This window comes from Leptonotus elevatus, chromosome 14 (genome assembly GCF_054856555.1).
Source record: "Leptonotus elevatus isolate MCC_2025b chromosome 14, RoL_Lele_1.0, whole genome shotgun sequence".
Lineage (NCBI taxonomy): Eukaryota > Metazoa > Chordata > Actinopteri > Syngnathiformes > Syngnathidae > Leptonotus > Leptonotus elevatus.
In genome coordinates, this window is record NC_141252.1 from 4379528 (window position 1) to 4395782 (window position 16255).

General features: G+C 43.2%; 2 protein-coding genes across 7 annotated transcripts in view; one reads left to right on the top strand and one right to left on the bottom strand.

Annotated features, from left to right (window-relative positions):
- Window positions 1–578: 578 nt before the first annotated feature.
- dnaaf9 (dynein axonemal assembly factor 9) overlaps window positions 579–16255 on the bottom strand; it is a 36189-nt gene continuing 20512 nt past the window's right edge. The window contains exons 37-39 of one of the 5 annotated variants that reach the window (XM_086094375.1): window positions 14956–15126; window positions 9699–9839; window positions 579–8228 (exon numbers count right to left, since the gene is read on the bottom strand). In XM_086094375.1, coding sequence (XP_085950501.1) covers window positions 15026–15126 — 101 coding nt within the window. In that variant the 3' untranslated portion in view covers window positions 579–8228; window positions 9699–9839; window positions 14956–15025. Of the gene's footprint in view, window positions 8229–9698; window positions 15127–16255 lie in introns of those variants that run through there. The other 4 variants (XM_086094373.1, XM_086094376.1, XM_086094374.1 and 1 more) reach the window with 4 other exon arrangements.
- On the top strand, window positions 2503–9256 carry ky (kyphoscoliosis peptidase). Of its 2 annotated transcripts, XM_086094379.1 has the most exons (7): window positions 2503–2602; window positions 4030–4583; window positions 5087–5201; window positions 5295–5412; window positions 6185–6376; window positions 6504–6694; window positions 6932–9256. In XM_086094379.1, the coding sequence occupies exons 2-7, from the start codon at window positions 4050–4052 to the stop codon at window positions 8251–8253; spliced, it is 2472 nt and encodes an 823-aa protein (XP_085950505.1). In that variant the 5' UTR covers window positions 2503–2602; window positions 4030–4049; the 3' UTR covers window positions 8254–9256. The 2 variants fall into 2 exon arrangements, with proteins under 2 accessions (XP_085950505.1, XP_085950504.1); XM_086094378.1 differs by having other exon boundaries at window positions 5087–5412.

The window sequence follows — 16255 nt, forward strand, 5'->3', positions numbered from 1 at the left end:
TTTGAAAAAATAATTAAATTATTATTAAATACTTGAATTACCTCATTTGGCCTTTTTTTCATTTTTTAAATCTTACTATATTTAATGACAAATAATTCAATAAAAATAGTTGTTCATAAATTAAAGATGAAAAATTATATACATAATTTATATAAAATTAGTCCGTTTTTTTATGTCAATTAAATAATTGATTCATAATTTAATAAAATAAAAATCTATTTTTATTTTACACATTTATTTTTCTATCTACAATATATCACATAATAAAACACACTTTGGATTTGTGATCAGCACAGCTTTTGAAAAAAAAAAAAACCTGTGTCAAATAGTTTGTTTCAGTATTAATTTCATTTTGTATTAATGTAATGACAATAAATTAACAAAATATTTAATTAAATAAATGAAACGTGTTTTATTTCATTATTTACAATGAAACAATCAATTATAAGAAAATGAAAAAATACATTTAATCTAGTCGAAACAAAAAAACTCAATGTAACAAATAAAATATCTTTGTTAAAACAATAAAATACAACGACAATGTTCATTTTATAAACGTATGTTTTAAATAAAAATAAAATACAACATGCAATAACCGCGTGGTTGGGATGTTTGCCGGAGTAGTTTGAAGAGGAGTCACCTGACCGTGTCGGCTGGAAGTGGTCTCTCTGGTCACATGATTCACATGCTGCCATGTGACGCTACGCTTCATTTTGAATTTCCTCATCTTGCTGTTGCCGTGACAACCAACACACAATGGCTCCAATGTCAAGGCCAGGCCCGTCTCGCTCTTTTTCTTTTTGGTTCACCCCCCCCACTCTTCCAGTGGAAGAGTGTGAAGCGCCTGAAGGCTACACGCCATCATCATTCTCATCCTCAGCAGAGTGTTTGAAGAAAATGAGGCCAGCAGGTGTAAGCAAGATCACAGGAGAAGCCGGAAGCGTCTCAACGTCTCGCTGGAGGCAGAAGGCCTTCATTTTCTCCCCACAAACCACAGACGACTACTTACACGCCTTTAAAAGCCTTCGCAGTTCACCTGAAAATGGGAATTGATCAAGTTCAAGTAGAGCTGCTGCTTATCCTGATCCTTTCAGCAAGAATCATGAAAGTGGATGAACACGATTTGCTTGTGCGGTCCGCAAATTTTTTTTTGTGGTGAGCCAGTTTTGTGCAGAATGAGCAGGTTCGGACTATTGCTTCCACCAGATTTGAGTTTTTATATTTCATACAGGGCATGGAGTCCAAGTCTAACATGAATGGCTAAAAATAACCACATGTTCCTGTGCAGCCGCGAGTTTGTCAATCACATTTTTATTGGGGTTTGAGGAGCAGATGTTTGCCCTCCGTGAATTCCACCTAGCAACCAGTGGAACTCGCGCAATTCCGTCAATCTGCGTTGTGTCGTATCCGCCCAATAACATTTTATGGCTGCCGGCGGTGACGTTAATTTTTTACAAGGAACTGATTTACAGCCTTTGCTATTTATAGCCACGTGTTTTAAAAATACTGTGAATCCCCACGTTAACCCCCCCTCCCCACACACACACACACAATTAATCAATATAACCTAAAATCAGTTTTATAATTTCCAGTATTGATAGTTATCCCAAGCTAACCCACCCCAAGCTAAACTTATCTCCCCCTTGCCGTACTGTAGAACAGTCACAATTTATCACTTCAACAATTAGTCTGAGCACTGAGCCTCTCCTTGCCCACATATGCGGGCATCACAGTATGTTGAAGTCGCTGTAAAGTGAAAATAAAACATCGTATGAATTTGACAAGGCTGCCTAATTCGTATTGGATTAAAAAAAAAGGCCAAGTACGCTCCAAAATGTTGAAAAAAATGGCGTCTTCATCCCGAGCTGTCGCATACTGTTGGAGTGTTTGCTAAATGCGCTCTAAACACGCACTGCTCAAGCTCCACTTGTCAAGCAAATACGTTACTGTGTGAAATATATGTGCCCAATTGTCTGCAGTGTCGCTGTTATTTGGCGTTCACCTGTAAAGGTTAAAGTGCATTTTAGGTTCATCCTGAAATGTCACCCAAAGCCCAAAACAATCAAATAAACAAAACAAACAAATCATTTTGCGGAGTATAAAAAAACCCCAGCACAGTGGGTAACTGGTCTCCTTGGTGAAAAACAAGAGGGGTGCAAATAACCTCCCCAAAGACGTGTGCTTTTTTCGGTGGCCACTTAGCCATCGGCGACTAAGCCCCGAGACACTTAGCGGACGCGTCTGTTAGCGTTTTGACTGTCCGTCAAGAATTTTTAAAGCTTCAAGTTTCTTTTTGGGCTCGTTCTACCGATCGCGAGTTGTTGATGTGTTTAGCGCCGACGGACGCATTATCGGATGCCGGGCTGTCGGTGATAGCCAACATACATCCTCGCCACACACACACACACACACACACACACGTCTCGACCCCTATTGGCTGCTCCTTTGTTGTATTTTTAGGCCTGTTATTCTGGGGTCCGGTCCTGGCAGGCTATTTAAGCTGTGCCCCCCGCCAACTGCCGCCCACTGACTACTGACGGGGAAACAAGTCCATGCCGCACACTCTGGCAAACTCACAGCAAGCATTTCAAATCGGCTCCGGGTGAGTACGCGGCGCGCCGATGTACGTTTGGCATCGATGTACGTTTAACAAGACTGCGTTCACGTTTTTTTCACATGAATTTCAGTGTGTGTTTGATCAGATTATGTATTAGCATATTTCAAAAGGATCCGCATTAAAGCCAGGCATATGCTATACAATTTTACACGTGTTCAATTTAAATTTGATTAAAACTCCAGCTGCATGAGTCCATTAATTGCAAGTGAGAGTAAGTCCAAAGCTGATAAAGACAGACTTCTCTGATTTGTTAGTGTTGATGTTGGTATTAACCAAGTGTTCCAGACGGTCAAAACAAATCAAGCAGAAGACAGTTGTGCTGTCTCGCAGACTCACAATGCTAATGCTAAAAACAAAACAAAAACAAAAACACTGTGGCAAAAACTCAAGGAAGAGACAAAGGCGTATACATCGCTGGCGTCTGGCCGAAACCTCCTAAATTACAATTTGGTCAATTTCATATTTGCCAAGCACTTCCTTTGGGCTTTTCCCTTCAGGGGTTGCCACAGCTAATCAGTTGCCTCCATCGAACCCTGTCCTCTGCTCTCACACCAACTACCTTCATGTCCTCTTTAACTCCATCCATAAACCTCCTCTTTGGTCTTTGGTCTAGACCTCCTGCCTGGCATTTGGAAACTCAGCATCCTTCTGCTAATATACTCACTATATACTATATTGCCTTCGCTTGCTAATGCTACATTAAATGCTAACACGATAGCAACTTGTGTCTCTAATCCGCGTGTTACAAAAACTCCACGATTGAGACACAGGCATGTTTAGATATACACAACTTCTTTTGTAGCCTGATTTTAGCTAGTTGTTTGCCTACTTTGTGATGCTAATGCTATGCTAACAGCAAAGCAAGAGAAGAAATCTCTACTTTGTGTTACAAAACCTCCACAAAAGAGACACAGGCGCATTTTGAGACACACCCCTAACCCTAACCTTTGTAGTCACATTTTAGTTGGCTATTTGACTACTTTGTGCTGCTAATGCTAAAAACCATGCTAAAAACAAGGCAACTTTTTGTTTCTCCAATTTGTGTGTATTAAAATCTCTACAAAAGATACACAGGTGCCTGATACACATATTCTCCGACTGGTCCCAAAAAAGGTCCCAAAGACACAACTGCTTCTGCTGTACAGGATCACCATTTCATTTGAACGGTTTTATCATTTCAAAATGCAAGCAGGAAGAAGTTGTAGGGTGGAAATAATCTGCTGTAAACTTTGACAAAGACAAATGACTCTAACCTCTGCCATCATTAACAGTCACGAATAGAAATTATTTAATTGCTAATTCATCACTGTCGTCCAGAAGGCGTTGTATGGAATGCACGAAGACACTGTCCATCTTCAATTTGACGACCTTGTCTTGTTTTTTTGGTTCATTTTTATGCCTTCTCCGTTTAGGTCGTTATGATTTCGGCGTAATGTCGGCAGAGGTCGGAATCCAGAAGTTCTCCTTCCCTTTCTCCTGCTCCGTCCGACAGGATGAGGCGAGCCAGACGGGACGAATCCAGGTGAAGGCCCTGGAGATCCGCGGGCTTCCAGAAAATCCCGCCTTAAGTCCGCCAAGCGCTGTTGCATTTGTGGGGATTTTGGCAGGCTGCTCCAACCCGGCGGGGGATGATCCCAAGACCCCCGCGGACGACGTCCAAGCCCCGCAGAGTGCCGTGCTTTCCCGCCGCAACGTGTTTGAGAAACTGGCGGCAGAGGCCGAGGACCAGCGTCCGACGGCCAAGAGGCAGCTGTCGTCCGAGAGTGCCTCCAGGAGCATCGCAGTGGTGAAGAAGTGCAACGTAAGGGCGGAGGAGCCGCAGAGGAACCTCAAACCCAGGACAGAGGTCGGACTGAGGTGCACGGCGACGACTGCGGTGGGTAGGAGGAGGAGGAGGAAAGACCTCTTTGCCAATTCTGACATCTTCCACCGGCTCGATTCGCATGTCATCAGGGCAGGGGCAGAGGTGAGAACACGCACTAAAATAGACCGATTATTTTACTAATGCCAACTAGGAAAGAGAATGAAGTAAAACCGAATTTGAATAATAAGAAGAAAGAATATTTAGAAGGAAAAAAATTGAAGAATACGAATTACAACAAGAATGTGATTTATGAAAATAAGGATCGTAAGAAGAATTGTAGCATTAGAAGAATCAGAAGAAAAATTTAACCGATTGGTATTGGATTAAGAATGAAAATATATAGAACAAACCCAATCCAAACCCAAACCTAGGAAAAATAAAAATCCCACCTGGTCATCATGGTATGACCCAACAGTCGAGAAGTCAGTAGTCAATTGCATGAGACAGGACACCCTCCTCACAAAAGACTCTTTTGAGCAACACAAGAAAAGTGGGAGTTCTTTGTTCTTAGGGAATTCTGACAAAAAGCTTTCACAGACATGTTAAGAATCCTGGGAACCGCATTGAATTTCAAAAATGCGCTTTTGTTGGTGTTTGCTTTTCAGCTTAAGGAAAAGCGTGTTTACGATGTGGCCACCATCGTCCAGAACATCGCCAGCGTTGCCAAGAACGAGCTGGAGAAAATCCGCACCATCTGGGTTTGGCTCTGTCACAACATCGGTATTAGTCCAACTCGCATCAGCTCGGCTCCATATTTTGGTGGTGTTTTCCGGGGCATCCAGAACACCAAAGCGCCGTTGTCCCCGTCCACAGAGTACGACATCGGCGGCTTCCTGGGACGATCGGAGAAGTTGTGCTCCCCGGAGGAAGTGATTGCAACCGGCCGCGGAGTTTGCTGCGGCTACTCCAGTCTCTGTATGGAAATGTGCAGGTAACGACTTCCCGTGGCCTTGTCATGACCTTGTTAGTAGAGGTGTGGACTCAGGTCAGACTTAGGTCACCAATTGTAGGACTCAACTTGAACCAGACTTGACAAGTTTTACATTTGGAAATCTAGCCAAAACACTCCCATACTGTAAAAAGGACTTGGAAGCTCCACTATGCGTAAATGACAGTTTTGCTCACTCGGGTCAGGAAAATAAGTCACATGACTGTCACCAGAACAATGAAATGTTCTTCCACTCAATGACGGAAGGGTACAATTAACTCGGTAATAATTTTATGCTCAACTAAACAGCTCCAAAGAGTTCATCAATATTGGGTCAATGAGGGTTGGGAAACCTTAACCTAACCCAAGTAAAGACTTGACTTGGTAACTCTATGGTAACCCAGGACTTGTTTGAAAGTTGAAGGTTAGGACTTAATTCTACGTTAGTATTAAATATGTACAAAGAGGAACTAGTTTGACTAGGACAGCAGTCGGTGGCCTTGACGGACGTCAGAGAAAATCGTGCTTTTCTTTATGACAATTTAGAGATTTCAATCACAAGCAGCATGCCAGACACACCGAGTCATATTCTACAGTGCAATGCATTGAAATTAAAAAAATGGATTTTTTCATTGGCTCACAATAGAGCGGCATTCTGCCCTTAATCCCTTGGGATTTTCAAGATAGACATTTTCCGTCCCGGGACGACGCGCTCGGAAAACGGACGTAATTTAAGACGAGGGGATCAGGGCGCATGCTCTGCTTGTTATGACAGGCTGGTGGGCATCCCGTGCCAAGAGGTGGCGGGCCACAGTAAGGGCATAGGCTACCGCCAGGGCCAGAGCCTCAGGAACGTGACATCGGATCACCTGTGGAACGCCGTGCTCTTAGGGGGACAGTGGTTCCTAATGGACGCCTGCTGGGGAGCCGGACGAGTGGACATGGAACACGAGAGCTTCGTCAAAAGGTCCGAAAAGAACCTAAGAGTTATTCCGATGCCTCGCTTTATTTAACGGGCGATTAGCAGTGAAGCGCGGGTAAAAAGTCATCCCATAGTCTGAAAAAGCACCTGTCTCCATCTGTTGCCCCACAAGGTTCGACGACTTCTATTTCCTGACGGACCCGGAGGAGTTTATTGAGTCGCACTTCCCCGACGAGGCGAGATGGCAGCTTCTGGAGGCGCCCGTCACCCTGGAGGAGTTTGAGAAGCGGGTCTTCAAGACCTCGGCTTTCTTCGCCATGGGGCTCAGGCTCATCCAGCCTCATCACTGCCACTTCGTCACCGGTCAGTCTGGCAGGCAAATCCTTTCACCCCGAAAATCCGCAAACAACGTTAGGGAAAATTAACGTGTCTGTAAATAAACTGCTTGGAATTTAGCTCAACTGACAAATCGAGTTTCTTCGCACATGACTTGGCTGGCCCAAGATCCAAGATTTGAAGTCAGATATCTTTTGTTTTCTGAAGACACCCGGGAACTCTTAAAATTGGACAATGTCTCCTCCTCCAATCTTTTCTCCTCAGATGAAGGCGAGGCAAACATTTCCCTGGGCTTCTCCCGGCCTGTGACCTTTACCTACGAGATCACACCGCAACAGGACTTCCTCCACTGCGGCACGCCGGAACAGAAGGAGAGCAGCCACTCCTCCTTCGGCCTCTTGACGGTGTCCCAACGCAGCATGAACCTGCAGCTGTTGCCCCCCGCCAGCGGAACCTACAACCTGAGGCTGTACGCCAGGCCCGAGAGCGCCACCACTCCCCTGAGCTGGGTGTGCTCCTTCACAGTGGAGTGTCAGGAAGCGAGGGCCACCGAGGAGATCCCAGAGAACCCCTACCTGTCGTGGGGGCTGCAGCCGGCGGCGGCATCTCTGGGAGTGTCAGGTAGCAATCAGGGCAGCGAGGTGGCAGAAGTGGGAGAAGGTCGCTTCAAGTTGACGTTGAGCACGTCCCGGTCGCTTATGATGCTCTGCGAACTGGTCCATCCGGACCTGGACACTTCTATTACCAAATGTTGCTTAGTATCTCAAATCCAACCGGAGCTTCTGACTTGCCACGTCATCTGCCCGTCACGTGGCTTCTACCGCCTCTCGGTCTTTGTGCGAGACTTTGATAAAACAGACATTAAGTTCCAGAACGTCGCCAATTTCCTGCTGCACTGCAAGGGCAAGGTGGCAGACCAGGACGAGCTGTTCCCGCCCAATCTGAGCTCGACGTGCGGGCCGGGAACCCGCACGTCAGAGGCGGGGCTTTCCAAATTCAGCCACACGGCGGCGCTAGTGAGCACACCGCAGGGCAAATGCAACATCACCTTCCACAACCAGCGAGACTTGGAGCTATATACCACGCTCACCCGGGCAGACGAGAAAAAAAACGCCGCCTTCCCACTGGCGCGACATCTTTTCTGCACGCACACCGACAGCAAGGTGACGGTGAGCGTTGGCCTGCCGAACGCCGGCACGTACCGGCTGGGGCTGTACGCCAGGACCGCCTCTGGAGGAGAGTTCAATCCCATGTGTGACTTTGTGCTGAGGAACGGTTGCGACCAGGCGGGACTTCCTTTCCCGAGCGTCTACGCCGCCTGGAAGAAAGGCTGCGTGCTCTTTGAGCCCCGCGTGGGCCTGCTGGACGCCGCCACATGGGTCCGCTTCCGGGTGAGGATCCCAGGGGCGCAGCGGGTGTGCGTGGTGGGTCACGGGCGGACCGATCTGAAGCTGAACAAGAGCCGGGTGTGGGAGGCCGAGGTGTTCAGCGGGGAGGGGGTGGCGGAGCTCAAGCTGGCGGCGAACTCTGGAGATTCCGGTGAAATGGCGGTTTTGATGACCTTCAACGTCAAAAAGCCATCGTAAAGACGTTTGAGTGTTTACTCGATATCTTTGAGATCCAGCTCAAGGTCCTAGTATGCTCTCTGTTCTCACTCATGAGACAAGTTAAGCTTAAAAGTCAAGTCAGAAACGCTTTTGACAATAATATGATATAAAGTACCACTGATTGTCACAGCCGAATTCGTTTTCCGCATTTGAGCCATTCCCTGAGGGAGCGGTGAGCAGCAGCAGGGGCCGCGCTCGGGAATCATTTGGTGATCCAACCCCGCCAAGTCCGACCCTTAATGCTGAGAGTTAAGCAGGGTGGCAATGCGTCCCACTTTTATAGTCTTTGGTATGACCCGGCCAGGGATTGAACCCACAAACTCCCAGTCTCAGGGTGGACACTCTACCACTAGGCCACTGAGCTGGCCTGTTATATAAGCGCATCCACTAGTCTAAACATGATATTCTGATGATCACCGCATTTGTGGAAAATGAATGAGCATAAAAATCCACCACAGTGGGCTGCCATTTTGCTTTGTACTGCCACTTGCTGTCGACTGAAGACGACATCACAGTGCCTAAGGGCGCACCTGGTTTCTGAAGCTGAGCCATGATTGGTTGTTACCTGAGCAACTGTGATGTCATTTTCAGTTCTTTCCCATGGTTTTCATCCTCTGTTCTAAAAGTTCAAAGTACTAGTGAGGACAAATAGCGTACTCGTACATGGACCTTGAGTTGGGTGGAAAGAGCAATGAAAGAAATCCTCAGATGGCTTTCGGTACACAGCTGCTAAAGATGCGGCCGATTATCATTCGAGATGTACAAAGCTTGCGCAATTCAAGTTCAAACACTTGAGGCTTTTTATTAGGCAGGCAGTTTCAGCATTTTTTCTCTGGTGCTCAGCTGTCATGATTGCATTTGTATGTATTTGTATTGTGTATCCGCAAGAGCAGCTGCTTTGTAATATAACATGTATTCGTACATTAGACTTCTCTTTTTTCAGCAATTATCTCATTTTGAATAAATATTGGCAGCAACGTCATCGTGTTGTGCTGTAATGTCACTTAAATGCATGTCCACTAATGACAAATAGGGATTTTGACCCAAAAAAAAGACACTATTAACAAACTTAAAATAAATTATATATATATATATATATATATATATATATATATATATATATATATATATATATATATAAATAAAAATATAAAATATATATCCTCCAATATGTCCAATGAGGTCTCTCTGACTCTCTCAACGCCCTGCGAGGCCTGCGTTCACTCAACACAGTGAGAGTGACGAGTGTTTACATCAGGCTGTCACAGTAGTCCGCAAATAAACCAACACAATGAGGGGCTGGGGTTGGGGGGGGGGGGGGCAAAAACACTCGCTCGATATTTGAAGACAGGCGGCCATTGAGCGGTTTGAGGTGTGTGCGCGTTTATGTGCGTACGCCGTGTGTTTATGTGCGACGGCCTTGCCTTAAGTCGCTGGGGGAGAAACAGGCGGCCCGGCGGTGGCGGCAGCGGAGGCTGATGTCAGGGGTTAGCCATGTGGACCACTCCATCTGCCTGGCAACAATACCACCAAACCACACACACACACACACACAACTTCCCTCACTCGTAAACACACACACACACGCAACATGAGGAAACGGGAGCCGTAAAATCGCACCATGTGTTGAATTTTTGAAAACTTATCTACAGTAAACTTTAGGTAGCCTTTTACTTGCTTAGTTTTTAATTTCGTATAACGCATTCTGATGACCCGGGAAGCTCCCTGCAATTTTTATTATTGTTTAACAAAGCTCTCTATTCTTTATAGATTTAGAGAAAACCCTTGAAAATCATATCATCACTTATCAGTCTATCACTAGTTGTTTTGTTTTTGAATTTTCGTGTGTGCAAGATTTAAAAAAAAAAAAAAAGATACCAAATTTACAGCCCGCTACCGGTTTGTACACAAAGTTGTCATGGATCCAGCATGATAAATATTTAATGTGGTAAATACACACAATGAGATTACAGTATTAGTGTATGGTCAAGAAAAAAAAGCATCAGTCACAGGAAAAAAACAAGTTACAGCAATTTTCTGTGCAAAATACAATTGGGCATGCCCCTTGAGACATCAATATTTGGCACCTTTGGATCGAACGAAAGAAGAAATGAGGCCTTTGGGTTTTTTCCCTTCTTGTTCCTGTAATCTAATTTTGTCGGCATGACATCCAAAATCCATCTCAATTTGATTGAGGACAGCAATAATAAAAGCTTCCTCTTCTTGCTGCACATGGACATTTTAGTCACACAGATTGGACGGACGGGTCATGTATGCAAAGCTCTCACCGGAAACAATTATTTCACGCCGTCGGTTCCGCGGGTGCGAGGCCTGAGAAAATACATTTGCACGTGGCTTTTTCCAGGCTAATACATTCCAGAATGGATTGTTGGAGCCCCTTCTTTTCATCGTCATGCCAAACTTTTTTTTTGTCCTATAACGTCAGCTAGAAAACATTAGCCAGAAAGCTAGCGAGCTAGGGAGGCGTATGGAGGGCCCTGTAGGGACCCCCAGAGTGCAATGAGGAAGGGCGGGGGGGTCCCAAACTGCATTTTTGAGAGATTTTGGTTTTGAATCCCAAGCAGCAACAATCCCTTCCTTTAAAATGTTGTTTCTTGTATGATAAAAGCTCATCTGCCTCACAGTCTACCATCGTGGGTTCGAAAATCTAGGCTCCTCCCACACTCCAGAGACGGCTGCTGTGTAATTTCGCAGACAAGTGCAGGCAGGCGGATCTGCGAGAGTGGAGAGCTCCGCCGCTGTGGGAGTGGTCACAGCCGACGTTGATCATGACGAACCGAAGCGTCTCCACTTTTAACACACTTTTGGCTAATCACGTTTGTCATGTTTTATCAAGAAGGAGCAAAATTGGGACAAAAACAGCCCAATTGTCTTCATGTGTTTACGTGGCTTTAGGATTTTGCTCCCATTCTAATGAGATTTTTTTCTTTTAAAATACTGCGCCCTATCAACTGCAGCATGCCACAGCAATTGCACCTTCGCAGCAGGATGAGCTGTAATGTCGTTTAGTCAGATAAACTGCCAGGAAACCTGATTTTGACATTTTTATACATTTGCATTGACTTCAGTCGAAAAACCTGTTTTTGAGTTGGACATGGTTTCGGGCCCTCCGGCTGTGTCCCTCTCGAGCCACTGAGTCGACTTTGCCTTCTGGCTGAGTAAAAGTAATAATAATAATAAGGATGATTCCACGGATTCCTTTCACCAACACTGTTTGTTTTTATACAAAAAGAGGCGTCCTCGCCGACCAGACTGAAGGTCTCGTTTTCAGCCAAGGCACCGCCGGATGTGAAAAAGATTTGTTTTGTACTCTTGCAATTTTTTCAATTGACAATTTTACAAAAACACTTTGTGCATGTTTGTTCCATCCTACGCAGATATGTAAAATCTTTGTTGTATCAGCTGCTTGGTGAAAGGCATTGTGGGTAACCGACATGACATCATAACGCATGCTAAACAGTGCAGGCATACTTGTAGTAGTAATCATACACAGTATATGAAGGTACAGTATAAAGTACAATCTCAGTGGTGTACGAGCTGTGACAAAAAACAAACGAGATTGCTTGACAGGGTGCGCAACGACAAAGCTACCCCACCATTCCGCCATTTTTTTTTTAATGCATAGCTGATCCAGGTCATTCATAAAAACAGTTCAAATGTGTGTATAAAATAGTTTATTATGATAATAAAATAGCAACAATTGGTATTGTATTATTTATAATTTATTTAATTAGAAGGAATTGACCAATTAGTTATTAAAGTGGTCAAAAAAAGTTAAACATGTATTTTTTATGAAATAATTTCTATTTAGAATAAACAAATCAACCAATTATTTAATTAGATGAATGAATGGAAAAAGTTTTAATTGAATATTTATCATTGGTTTAACTTCATGTATTAGACATATTTTAATGGAATTAAATACAAATCTATTTGTGTTACATTCATTGAAAATATTATCTTATTGTTAGTTAAATAACATTCAGCAAAAATATTTGAGATCAAAAATTCATTAGCCAATCAATTAGAAAAAGGATGGATGGATAGAACTTCTTTTTTGATTTATGTATATAATGCTTTTGAATGACATAAGTGAGACTTACAAAACTGGTTATTTTTTGTATTAATTGTTTCCTTAAATCATTAGAAATCAAAGAAAACAAAAACGCATAAAAATACATGAAAAAATCCAATAAAAACATCTATAATATAAATATATTTACAAATGCATTTGAATTGTTTTTTATTACTATATCTTTTTTTTTTACCATTATTAGAAAAACACCCTGAATTCTGAAGAAAATAACGTTTTTTTTTGCATGTGGCCCGCTGCAGTCTCATTTCTTTGTCGTCACACCTCGCTTGCGTTGACGCCACCCCACCGATCCCTCCCGTCTTTTTAAGGACTTCTTTAGGCCAATTAGCGTTTTGCCGTTTGGCCAATCCGTGGGGATAAATCCCCGGCGGGATTACGTCATTGACACCGCAAGATAGACGGCAACTGTTGCGGGGCTTAGCGAGACGCGAGCCGGAACGAGAGCCAGTCTCATTCTAGAATTTTTGCATACAAAAGGATGTGGTTTACACATAATCCTGTGCGGCTGTAATCCCGCCGTTAATGTGAAAGACAAAATCACTGAGGCATTTAACCTTTTTTTCCCCCTCCCCATGTATCATTTTACAACACTTTTAAAAGTCCTTAAAGAGCCAGTGGGAACAATGTGATTAGTACAAGGTGTCAAACTATAGGTACAATTGCACTTTTATTGTAATATTCATAATAATAATATCTTCGATTTCTATAGCACCTGCCTTTAAATTAGGAAAAGGAGTGAGCGCACACTGGGGGTGGGGTGGGGGTGTGGTCGACCCCTTACGCAGGCTAAGTGGAATACATTACAGGCTTACTTGGTTGCTATGTTATGTGCTATTCTAAGCATTCCATTATTGGAAAAGACAGCGGTGGCACAAACACACCAGCACTGGATGGTATGGCTCGACAGCGGGGACGCTGCTGGGTTAGGTGGGGGGCAGCAGTGTGGATTATATAAATCCGCACAAGGGACACCAACACACAGGGGGGGGCGAATAGCTTTTATCACTTTTGCCCTGTCGACCTGGAGAAAGCGCTTTTATTGTTTTCCTTTCCTCTCGCTGGCTGGCACGGCGCCGACAAGACAGAAGAATAATTTCGGCAATCTGACCGAGAGAAACTCACTATGTAGCTGCTAGCCTCTTCTCGCAAAGGTATACAGCAGTACCTTGGCTTTTTTTTGTGTGTTAATGTGAAAAAAACAATTGGTAAAGTATAGTCTGATAAAAAACAAAACTCCAAAAGAGGTAATATTAATTCATCTGAAAAAATAGACAGAGAACATCGACAATAATTAGCAAAAATAATGAGGTTGGAAACCTCTGTGTAAGTCTGCATGGTTGAAAATGGATCACTGTAACACTTTAGTGCCGAAGCAACTGGTCAGCACGTGCAGATTAATTTCCGCCTATTAAACTGCTTAGTCAGCTCATTGTTTTATCTATTGCATCACTCATGGCTCCAAGACCTTTGAAAAAGTGCTCGGAAAACATGATGTCATAAAAGTTGTTTTCAAGTGATTAACTTATTGACTCGCAGCCATTTTGACTGAAGCAACTCCCTTCGCTCCCGGCTGTTTTACTGAATTTTGACAAATTTTACAAGGCCCACAGAACATTGAGTTCTATTGCTATAAAAACATGGAACCTACCAAAAGAAAGATGAGTCTCTTCTTTGATCAGGAAAAAAAAGTATATTTGTATCTGTTTTCCTTTTGCAGCAATTAGAATATAACTAAGTTTCAACATTATTCGCAAACCTGTTGAAATCCCTGACAAAAAGAGCTTTTTACAACATGGCCCTAGTTTATCTCTTATACTCTTCTGCCAACTGCTGGCCGTTTTTTGTAATAACTACCATTGCTTTAAGCAACCTCTTCAGGTTAGAGGCTGCATCAAAGGCCTTCTGTATGCTCTAGTATAAAAAAACGTATTAATATGTTTTGGGGACCATAGCAATATTAAAAAAATAACGTTTTTTGGGAGCAAATTAGTTAATAAAATAAAGGTGAAGATATGGCCATTTTCTTCAGTATATGATCCCTGGAGAAAAAAAGTTTGGACACCCCTGTTCGAACCTGAAAGTGAAAAAGAAAAACGGAATGCTCGCATCTATCTCTGGCTTTCTTCCTGGTAACCATGAGTGGAAAAAAAAATGGGGCACGGTGATGCAGAGAGGAGATTCTGTCGGACACGTAACACCGTCCTCAGCTGTTCCGCCATCGTGGGGACCCGCGCTCGCTTAATTGCACTTTCATTAGCTCCGCGGCGGGGATTCTTAAAATAACGTGCCGTTGTGGTGATGGTGACCTCAACGTTTGTTGTTTACATCGGGACGGAGCAGACAGGTGCTGGGGCGGATTGGGTGACGACAATTCTCCAGAAAGCCCACCGGCGGGGGGAACCCGGCACAGTCGCGCGGCACAGTCGCCGCAAATAGAGGCATTAATTCGCCAAGTGACATAAACGCAAAAGAGTGGCCGTGGAAATTCCCCTCAGGTTCGGTGGCGGGTCCGGGACGGCGAAATAGATTTCCCCCAAAGACGAAAAACTTCTCCAAAAGCTCACCTTCACTTGACACAAATGAGAGGAGAGTTGAGTGACCCCTGTGACCCCCACCCAGTATGATGATCACTCTTCAGGGATCAAACAAGTCCGCATGCAGCTCCAGCTGGCGGTTGAACATCTCGATGCGTTTGTTGGCCTCAGCCACGTACTCTTCAACAAACTGATGCATGTCTGCGGGGATGCGAGGGTGAAGGAGAATGGGTGCGCGGTTTCTGCTGCCCTTTTTTTTCTTTCTACTACTGCACTGGTTTCTCAAACCTTTTGCACCAAGAACCACCCAAAAAAATTGCTTATCTCTTGAGCACTACAATAAAGACCAACATTAAAACACATCAAAAACAAGGTTACTAAAACGTATACTTAAGATCATCTTAAGCCACTGCTCACTGTGAACTGCTTAAATACAGTAAAATAAAATCCTGGACTCACATAATTCCATTCAAATGTATTACAGAAACGTTGTATAAATATCATACCTACGTAAATAGAAATCAGGTCTGAAAGACTGAATGTAAATGTAAATACAATGGAACTGTACTTAAAGCAAAAACACACCTAAACAAATGAAAAAATATTTTACAAAAATCTGCAGGTGAATACTTGTAGTGTAGTCGTAGTATACAGTATATACTTTATATTAGCCGATTCAATTTTTTAAACGTAATTAATCGCATTACTTCAATACTTAACTCACGATTATTCGCAAATTTTATATCTTGTTCTTGATGTACAATAAAATATACCCCCAAATTTTTTTCTAAGTTTTCATACTCTTGTTAACATAAAAGTGGGAAAAAAATTAAACTAATAGAATTATATGGCTGTATCTTTTAGTCATTGATACAGTAATTTCATAACAATTCATACAATTGAATTAAAATTAAAAAGATGTACTGTATTGCAAAAAAACGAGTGTGATATTGATTTATGTTGAGGTCATTTTTCTGCCACTAGATGGCATAATTGCATTGCAGTGACAGCTCAGTGCATTTTTTTTTCATTTGCAGGAGCAAAACTACATGAAATCCTAAATGGGTAAACACAAGTGTGGTCACATTTAGTTTGCCCACCTGGAACCCAGTTCAAGCCTAAGCTAAACCAGATGGAACCCATGCCCACTTGTTACTTGTTTAAAAAATAAAATAAAATCTCCAATAAAAACTCTGCATAGCTTTTAATGTCTGTTAAAATTGGTTTTCATGGTGGTACTCAAAGTATTTTTTTGAAGTTGTACTTGGAGTAAAAAGTTTGAGAATCACTTGCTATATTTACATAAAAAGCTGAACCAAAAACAACCGTT

What these genes read in the sequence shown, in the direction of transcription:
- ky (XM_086094378.1), top strand. Translation starts at nt 4,050, where the DNA reads ATGTCGGCAGAGGTCGGAATCCAGAAGTTCTCCTTCCCTTTCTCCTGC. An exon ending in TCATCAGGGCAGGGGCAGAG is followed by an intron (nt 4,584 to 5,086) that starts GTGAGAACACGC and finishes TTTGCTTTTCAG; the next exon opens with CTTAAGGAAAAGCGTGTTTA. An exon ending in TCACTGCCACTTCGTCACCG is followed by an intron (nt 6,695 to 6,931) that starts GTCAGTCTGGCA and finishes TTTTCTCCTCAG; the next exon opens with ATGAAGGCGAGGCAAACATT.